The 10,387-nt window shown below is 33.6% G+C and overlaps 1 protein-coding gene across 1 annotated transcript in view; it reads right to left on the bottom strand.

Annotated features, from left to right (window-relative positions):
- Positions 1-5,403, bottom strand: part of LOC112094568 — a 7,034-nt gene extending 1,631 nt beyond the window's left edge. Inside the window, exons 1-2 of the mRNA XM_024175789.1 lie at positions 5,366-5,403; positions 428-635 (exon numbers count right to left, since the gene is read on the bottom strand). Of these exons, the coding sequence (XP_024031557.1) occupies positions 428-635; positions 5,366-5,403 (246 nt within the window). The remainder of the gene's footprint in view (positions 1-427; positions 636-5,365) is intronic.
- Positions 5,404-10,387: the final 4,984 nt, after the last annotated feature.

Below are 10,387 nucleotides of genomic sequence, written 5' to 3'. Positions count from 1 at the left end.
CCGCCCCCCCCCCCACCCCCTTCCCCGCCGATTCCTTCGAAAATGACCCCCGTGAATTTGTTGTATCTGTATTTCCACTTGAATAGTGGCATACGATCACCCCCACCAAACCCACTCCCACGGCCACCCCCACCCCCACCCCCAATTTCCACCTCCATCTCCCCATTTTACTCTTTCTTCTATTACAAATGACTTCCCCAATCCAACGCACCACAAAAAGAAGAAGAGAAAGAAGGCCACGCGCCCACGACCAAATTAGGCCTCATGGGCCAAACACGCATTTTCTCTATGGGCTTCCTTCCGAATACGACGTCCCAACATATATTTGGGTGTTTTCAAGGGAAAGGCTTTATTTTTAAAATACCGATCAGTGTCTACTGATATACCCACCAATATTCAGCCGAAAAACGGTATCCAATCAAGATACCTGACAGTATCTAACGAACAACCCCAAGTATTGGCCGCAGTAGCTGTCGGAATACTTGTATTTGGTCGATATACCGGGCAGTATACGCCGCAATACATGTAACCGTCCGGTAACCATCGAGTTACTAGCCCGCAATGCCCACATGAGCTGGAAACCACCACTAGCAGTGGTGGCCAACCGGAAAACCAAATAACACAGAAGAAAAAACCTGTGAGAAACACTCACAAATCCAAAGAATTAACGGGTGCGTTTAGAATTCGTTTTAAAATAATTTTATTTTTTATATGAAAATAAAAATAAAAACGTTTTCAATCTCAGACAGAAATTATTTTTAAAAATGCGTTTAATAGTTTTATCAAAAGATTATTTTCAGTATAAAAAAACTCATTAATGTCTCTCTCTGCTCGAGCAAAGAAAAAACGAAAACAAAAAATAAAAAACGACTAAGGGCGCATTTGGAACTCGTTCCAAAATGATTTTTTTTTTGTATGAAAATGAAAATGAAAACATTTTCACTCTTAGATAAAAATCATTTTTAAAAATACGTTTGGTAGTTTTATTTAGAGATTGTTTTCAGCATAAGAAAAAACTCATTGATATATATATATATATATATATATCTCTGTGCTCGAGAGAGGAGAAAACGAAAATAAAAAATAAAAAACGACTAAAAATTATTTTTCATTTTTCTCTCATTTTACACTAAACTAAAAAATCGTTTTCATTTCTCTTTTTTGTCTTTATTACGTCAAATGCCATTTTAAAAACGTTTTCATTTTTTCTTTCTCGAAAAATATGAAAAATAAAAACGGGATCAATTCTAAACACGGCCTAAAAGTCATTTTTTATTTCTCTCATTTTACACTAAACTAAAAAATTATTTTCATTTCCATTTTTTTTTAATTGTGTCAAACGCCGTTTTAGAATCGTTTTTATTTTTTTTTCTCAAAAGTCATTTTTTACTCTTCTGGCTAATGTAATTATTTGACTAAAAAAATATTAATCAAGAATAAAGATTAAAAATTTAGACTTATACATTCTAAGAGATATTTGTCTTATTTCTCTAAATTTAAATCCAATATTCAGATTGGATGAGTGAAAATATCATCCAAATCTAATCAAATAGATTTTGAATCTCTAATTTTTTGTAATTAATTTGATTAAGACTAGCTAGATATATTAGATGATTGGACCTTTTGTCCACCCTTAAAATAAAGCACAAGTCTTGTCCACTATTTTAGTTTTTATTACAACACTGCCACTTATAATTCTTTATTTTTCTTTTAGGAGATTCTCTAATATAATAAAAAAAATGAACTGCGGGTAGTTTTTTATTTTTAACATTCATATTTGTATAAAAACTACTTATTTTATATATATATATTTTTTAATTTAATATGATTTTAACTTAATCTAACATTTAGAATTGACACTACTGATAGAATTATCCTAGAAGATATACTCTTTTTCCTTTCATGCGAAGTTATATGTGATCTAAAAACAAATGAGTAATTAGATACTCGGGCCTTAGCTAGAGCCTAATGAAAGTACAAGAGCTAGAGAACTCACCTACATCTGAAGGAAAATAATTAATCCAAAAACTTCAATATTTTAAAATTAGTTGGCAAATTTGATAGTTGTTTTGCATGCTTGTTTCATGGGTTTGTGCAGTTTGAACCCATGAGTCTAGTTTAAATTAATATTTAGACGTGCATTGTTTTAACTGAGGTGATTTTGAAACATGATATGATGTTTAAATCCATTAAGAAATAAGTTTAAAAAACTTATAGGATGTTAGTTTCACATATTTAAAACTTTTTTTTTTTATAGAGAAAACATTATAATAAAAAGTTTTGAACGTTAAAATAAACATCTTATTAACCTCTCCCTTCCAATTCATATCATTTGAACCTATTTATTATGATAAAACTATAACTCTATTTTTTTTTTATTTCCTCACAATTCTCATACCATCCAAACACGTTTTTAGATGTAATGTTTTATTTATTAATTAAACTTTACTCTTCTAAACGTCACTTTTAATAAGAGTTTCAATCACATAAGTTTAGAACTTTTAGTTAAAATTAAAAATGTTAAAACCACACAATTTGAAATAGCGAATCAAATAAGCTGGTATAATTTTTTTTTACCCCTTTTATTTGTCACGTGCTTTTGTTGAAGCACACGGTGGTTGCAGCTTTTTCTTCATTTATGATGGCGAATTTTCTTTCTTCGTAATATTGTCGTATAATTGGTGTCGCCTGAAAGAAACAGTAGGGTCTATTGCAAATTGTATTTGTATAAAATGCACGTCGAAATTGACTCCACCACTGTCTGCGAGTATTACACTACTTCCAAATCGGTGTTAAGCTAATTAAGGAGATTGCATGCAGTAATTTTGATTTGGATAAACCAATTTACTCAGATCGCCCGCCCTGAGTTTTTGACTTGTTTCTTATTTATTATATTATGAGACTTTTTCGACATGCTAACATGTCAATAAATTAGATTTTTTGTCTGTTAAATTTATATAAAATTACATAAAAATTAAAAAATACATAAGTTTAACAGTTAAAAAAATATGACATATTAATACGCGCGTATCAAAAAATCTTTCTCATATTATAATATATTTTAATTCTGATGTTATATTCCTCATTATGTATTAATATTATGAACCTATACTGTACACACATGATTACTAACTATTTAGACATTGAATATATTTATATTATACGAAAAACGTGTCGTATAATGTAGTCTTTGCTTTGGGCAGTACTGCCAGCCTACCTCGGTTTTGTTTTTTGTACTCCAAAATCCAAACACGTGGGATTACCAAGTCATGAGTCAAACATCAAGGGCGATTAATGAATTGATTTGCACGAGTGTTGAATATTGTAGATCTGGATATATATATATATATATATATATATATAGTTGGAATAAATAATATAATTTCTTGGCTTTAGTTTTATTTTTATTTTCACCGATATTAAATGGTACTAGAAGAAAAAGACGTACGTACAAGGTCATTTTATATTATTATTATTGTGCTTGATTAGTTAGATTAAGATACTTTTTAGATTCATTTGACAATTCTCAAAAGGCCAATTTATTTGGTCGTTGGTGATGCGACTGTTAAGTCCTCATGTCAAGCTAAGGGTTCTAGAGGGACGCCTATTTTGACATAATAATAATAGTAGGAATAGTAATAGTATGAATAATAATAGTGGGAATAATAATAATAATAGTAGGAATAATAATAAAACAATTACAATAATAACAATAATAAAATTAATGTCTGCCAATTCCATATGCACGCATATTGCACGTCGTCGTGCTTCTTAAACTTTCCTGTATTCTTTCACCAGTTATTTTCTCTAATATATTTTATACTCACAATGATGATATGAGAGTTTAACATCGCTCGTGAGAGAGGATTTTTGTTTTTTTTTTTTTCCCTAAAAGAACCGGCCATCTTGTTTCATAAAATGTATAGTTGTAGTCGAATATATAGAATACACTACAAGAAAAATGGGTTTTTACGACGATAAAAAGTCATCGCAAAAATCCCAGTGTCGTCGCAAATAATTATTTTGGTGACGACATGTCGTTCCAGATATATCGTCGCAAAAACTTTTTTTACGACGCCACAGTGTCGTCGCAAATATATTTGCGACGACGTATTTTTTTTGCGACGACAAGCGTCGCTAATACGCCGTTGTGAAATTCTCGAGATATAATATTTTTTGCGACGACAAATTTCAAAATGTCGTCGCAAATGATCTTACTTTTTTGCGACAACAAGTATAAAAAAGTCGTCGCAAAAAACTGAAATAAATTTTTTTTCAATTTTTTAAAAAATAGCAATTAATTAATTTTTAATAATTTTAATTAAACATTATTATGTTACATACTGAATATAATTTATTAAGATACATTAAAAGTGAAATATAAATTAATATTAAAAACAGTAAATCTAAATAAATTTATAAAATATATTATGAATACTACGTGAAGTGCATATATAATGTTCAAAAAAAATATAAAAGTTTAAATAAAGTGAAAAATAAAATAGAACATATAACGGAACTATTCGTCTAAGTTTGCAGCATCGCCAACAGCTGAATCATCATCAGGACTGTCATCATCTGAAGGAGGCAGAGGAGCGTCTAGGTCAACTGGGTCTGGACGAACAATCGTAGGTAATTGGATGTTGGGCTGCAATTTAGACACCAACTCTAACATCTTCACCTGATTGTCATAAATCTTCATTTGTTCCCAGTACGATTTCTTTAAATAACGATCCATACGTGGGTCAAGTTGAGCTGATGATGTTGCGTCCAAGAATGAACCAGCAGATGAAGGAAAAGGCCCGGAGTAATGCTTTTGGGAGAGCGTCGGACCCACTCCTATCTTATGTCCTCTATACATGCCAAGAACTTGCTCCAAAACCCCATGCTCGTCAAGGGGGGGTCTAGTCGAGCTTGAAGTAGTATGTGGTCTCTGCATTTGTCTTTCCTCCTCCAGGGTGTTCTATATAATAAGACATTATAATTATTTTTACGTGTTATAAAACCACTATTTCAGTATAAAAAAATTTAATATGAAAAGTAAAAATACTTACGAAAGTCTGTTCCGCATGGATATTAACCCAAGAGTCCCCGCGACGATGCATGTCCGCCCAATTTTCTATAGTAGACATCGGCTCTTGGGTCTCCGTACTGGCCTGTCAAATAAATTACATTTATTAAAATTCTTAAATTCTAACTAAATTTCGGCAGCATAACGACTTATTTTTCATATGATCCAAAAATCAAAACCTGTAAAAAAATAACTTTAAAAGATTTCGGCACACCATAACTGCAAGATGTGCCACCCAGAACAAGAATCACAAACATATAAATACGATAATGAAGTCAAAAAATAAGTACTAACCTTCTTATTGCGATGCTGAGAGTACGATAACCGACCATGTAAGCTTGGATACTTTTGGTTGTTGCGATTAGTTTTATTTGTCTCTGATATTTTCTGTTTATGATTAACTATAATAAGTAATAGTTACTTGAAATTATGTATAAAAAATCATCAAGTTCTAACAAATCTATAATTACTTGAAATTTATCGCCGGAGAACCTATTGCAACAACGATCCCAATGAATTTGATTTCTCATGTTACTCGGGAGACTTTCTCTAAAAGATTTCGGCATACCATAACTTCAAGATGTGCCACCCAGAACAAGAATCATAAACATATACTAAATTTCAACAATATAACAAAATCATAATTCAAATATTGTCATCATAATCCCGAATTCATACAACTACTACAATTTTAAACTAAATAAATATAAAAAACTTACAAAGTTCAAACCCACTAAACGGGGGCTGAAAATAGAAGGATTACGTCAGAGGAACCGTGCAAGCAAGGACGAAGGCAAAAAATCAAACGCCTACATCAAATTAAAACATCAAACATAATTTTCAAACACCAAAATTAATATTTTATTGTTTTAAACACAATGAGAGTTTAAAAAAATATTATGGGCTTGATCCGCTTGTAAAAAAAAGGGCTACAGTAAAAAAAACGCAAAAAAGAATGAATACTTTACTTTTTTATAGTTTTAAATTTGATACACAAACAAATTAATTGTTCATTCATAAAAAGTTTTGCATTAAGATTAATATTAAATGTTCTCATATGTCTCTCACATTGATATTCAATGAGAGTTTATATATGAAGATAATTATCTAAAGTCCGGTCTAATTTGACGAAGCTTAATAATTTATGAAAGGCTACGACTACAAATTCTATAGGAAAAAAAATGCTATGCTCTTCATGCTCGAATCTAATTCTAAGTATAATCTAGTTCTAAGTATAATGCTTAGGAAATTATTCTAAGTTCTAAGTATAATCTAGTTCTAATAACAAGTTCTTACCAGAATTATTTTAAGAAAAAAAAACTCACCTATATGCAATGCGGCGGCAGTGCGGCGGCGGGGGCAGGGTGGCGGGACCAGGGCGGCAGGAGCAGGGCGGAAGTGCGGCGGCGGCGGCAGGAAACAGAAAGAAGAGAGAGAGAGAGAGAAGGACCGGAAAGAGACAAGGGGAGAGAGGGAAGGGGAAGGCCGGTAGCGGGGGGCGGCGGCGGCGGAAGGAGAGGGGAAGAAGAGAGATCCATTCGGAAGAGAGAGTGAGAAAGCAGGGAAGAGAGAGAGAAAGAAGGGAAGAGAGAAAAGGAGAGGCCGGCGGCGGCGGCCACGGGAAGAGGAGGCTACGACGGAGATATTGCAGGAGAGAGAGAGAGATTTGCAGGAGAGAGAGAGAGCATCGGGAGAAAATGAAGAAGAAGAAGAAGGGGATATTAGGTCAGAGTTATTTGCGATGACATATTCATCGCAAATAAATTTAAAATATCGTCGCTAATAATAAAATATATTGTCGTCACAAATTAATAAAATGTCGTCGTAAATACTAAAATATTTACGACGATATTTTCTCGCTGCAAATATTTTAAAGTCGTCGCAACTAATGCTTTTTTCTCGCGCCTACTTTATCGTCAAATAAGATTATTTGCGACGACAGAAAAATAATGTCGTCGCAAATAAGGTAAAACTATTTGCGACGATAAATATCGTCGCAAATAGTGATGACTTGTCATCGCAAAAAAACGGATTACCTTCGCGTCAATAATTCGTGCCATTGAAAATTACGTGCTAATATTATTTACGACGACATTGAAGTTATTAACGACAACATGGTTATTTTATTTAACGGTAGGTATTTACGACGATATGTCGTCGCAAATAGAGTATTATTTGCGATGATAAATATCGTCGCAAAAAATGTCGTTGCAAATGGGCTTAATTGTTGTAGTGATAGTACTCTCACTCTATATAGTCTTCTTTCTTTTTAACTTCGAGTGTATATGCAACTATACGATGGCTCCATAGATGGCCAAAGCAGTATTACGAAGGGAAAACTAATAAGCAGTTGATGTCGTAATTAAGTTATTAAGGCAGAAAGTTAATCTATATGATTAATATTAATTAAATCGTGGAAATTCAAGTATTAGCTCGTCGCTCCTTTGCAGCCTGCAGGAGAGTTGATCGCCCTCTATAAATATATATATATATATATATATATATATATTTAACGTTATTGTTTTCACTAAAAGTTGGTCAATTCAATTGGTATATTCGAAGATTTAAATGATCTCTAGATAGTGTAGTCAAGGAACTAGCTAGTATATACATGCATATATGTAACACTTTAAAAAATTAATTGAGATTAATTAAGGTAATTGAGATTATTAGTGTGCCTAATCTGGATTATTAATTGAGTTTAATTAATAAATGTTTCTGACACGTGTGAGTTTAAATAGTTTCAAGGTATTTAAGGGTCCGTTCACTTCGCTGATTCGAGTTTAGAATTCGAGTTTTTCTACAGTAAAAAGCTCTCACAAACAATCACATCTAACTTTTTTGCTACAGTAAAAAGCTCGCACATAAAGTCACATCTCAACTCGAATTCTAAACTCGAATCAGTGAAGTGAACGGGTTCTCAGTAATTTATTTTAACCCAGAAGTGTGTATGAGCGTATTTCTGGACTGTTGTTTTAAAATGTTGACACTTGTCCATTTTCTTTCATTTTTCTTTTTCTTTTCTTTTCTTTCTTTTTCTTTTCCTTCCTTCCTTCCCGTGCACTTTCTCTCTCTCTTTCACTCTCACTCTTTTTCTTCACTCCCGTGCATCTCTCTCTCTCTCTCTCTCATTTTTGTCCCAAATCAAACGGATCTTGAACCAAGGAAAGATTTAAAGAAGTTTTCAACGTCAAGAGAAGGATTCGAGGTAAGATTACTGAAAGAACCTCTCTTGAATCTCAAGTTTTTGAATTTCAAAACTTATTTTTGGTTCAAACTGGATTTTGATGGTTTTTGAGTAAAACTAGAGTAGAAATTGGAGATCTTGGGTCTTTGGACTTGTTTTAGGACCTAGAACCCAGATCTAGTGGTTTTCTTTTGAAATATCTCAATTTGGGACTAGATTTGCAGGTTTTGGACTGATTTTCGTGAGCTTCTCTCGCGCAGCTGATTCCACCGGTCGACCTGTGCGGTCGACCGGATCACATGGAAACCGGTTGACCTATCCGGTCGACCGGATTGTAGGCTGACTGGTCGACCGGTGTGCACACTGTCGGTTGACCGGTAGTGTTGCTCTGCTCTGTCACCGGTCGACCGGTTGACACGGGATTTGACCCTGTTTGGCCTGAAAATGTTGTTTTATCACTGTTTTTGGGGAGAACCCAAATTAGCTTCATTTGGGGACTTGAGATAGATGGATTAGCATTGTTAATCCTTGATTTGAGATTAAAAACCCTTGGAATGATAATTTGAAACATGAAAATGGATTAGGGCACACTAATAGGAAATCTTGGTTGGAAATTGAGATTTGAATTGCTTTAGGAATGAGAATTGATCCTAAAGTGTTGTCTTGCATCAGTGATCGCTAAGGATTCAGACTGAAGGGGCTTGAAGAAGCGGAAGCCGGAAAAGGCAACGCTAGTCCCAGGTTTGATCGGGCGAGGTAGGATTTCTATCCCTTTTCCTTGTGAGCCTGTCTTCAAAAAGGATTTCGGCCTTGAAAATGTTTTAAAGAAAGAGATTGGTTTGAGAAAGAAAAAGGTTTTGAAAACCATGGCTTGTTTAGTTTATGGAAATCCATGGCTTGTCCTGTCCATGGAATCCATAGCTTGTTTAGTCATGGAACCTCATGGCTTGTCCAGTCATGGGGCCCACGGCTTGAGGAGTTCGTGGGGTCATAAAAACGATTTCAGAAAAATTAATGAATGATTTCTTAAGCAAAGAGATCTTGTGAACTGGTAATGGAGTCTATTGCCGTAAGCCTAGATAGGATGCGGAGAGTGCATCATCGGGGGCAGAACCTGAAACTCGGTCCGGGTAGGTGAGGCACTTGGTTAGGTAAGTAATTTGTACTAATTACTTGCTGAAGCCTGTAATATGGAGATTTTACATTTATTTCCTTTGAGAAAAAAGGATGTGAGGTTTCGGCTGTCTGTTGGAACTGAATGTCTATTTATTTACGTACCCATTTTATTTATTTACTTGCACTTTATCCATTTATTTACTTTACGTCTTTGTAAATAACATCCTACTGGGCCTTTCGCTCACGTTTTATGTTTCAAATGTATTAAACCCCTCCCAGGAGACTCTAGGAGCGGTGCGGAGTAGCGGAAGATTGCTACTGTTGGATCAAGAGAGGATTGAGTTCATTCTCTTGAATAAATGTAAGGGATTTGAGAATTCTGTAAACTTATGTAATATTTGGATTTACTAGACTGTGGTTGATGTCTGTTGTAATGATTATTTACATGAGCATGTATGTACGATACTGTATGTCCTGTGGGGTGGAGCCCTGTGTGTCAGAGGCTCCGGAATTCTGTAATTTATTTATATTTTAATGCAATTAAGTGTGGGGCCTGATTGAGAATCTGCTTTATTAATCCCAAATCGAGTTCTACGTTACCCATCCCGTTTGGGGGCGTGACAGAAACAGTGTCATCGATTTTGGAATGAAGTCCAAATTAAAATATGAGATATTTACCTCTTTAATGTTTTGAGTTTATTTAAAAACTATACTTTGATCTTATTAAATATATATCTTTAAATTAGATTTAATACCAAAATTTATACATTTTCACAGCCAATCCTCGATTTTAACATTAAGAATACCTAAAATACCCTTAAATAAAAACATAAAAAAGAGAAAAAAACGGAAAAAACTTTAAACTCACAATTTTAACCTCTAAAATATGTAAAATACCATTGAAATGGGTTTTTTTGTGTTATTAATTTTTAATTATCATAATATTAGAAAATTTTAGTGTTTTTCTCTTTTTCTTAAGGATAGTTTAGTCATTTTAAATGTCAAAATCAATT

The sequence above is a fragment of the Morus notabilis genome, unplaced genomic scaffold, assembly GCF_000414095.1.
Source record: "Morus notabilis unplaced genomic scaffold, ASM41409v2 Scaffold344, whole genome shotgun sequence".
Lineage (NCBI taxonomy): Eukaryota > Viridiplantae > Streptophyta > Magnoliopsida > Rosales > Moraceae > Morus > Morus notabilis.
The sequence above is the reverse complement of the archived record's forward strand: the minus strand, read 5'-3'. Positions and strand labels throughout refer to the sequence as shown.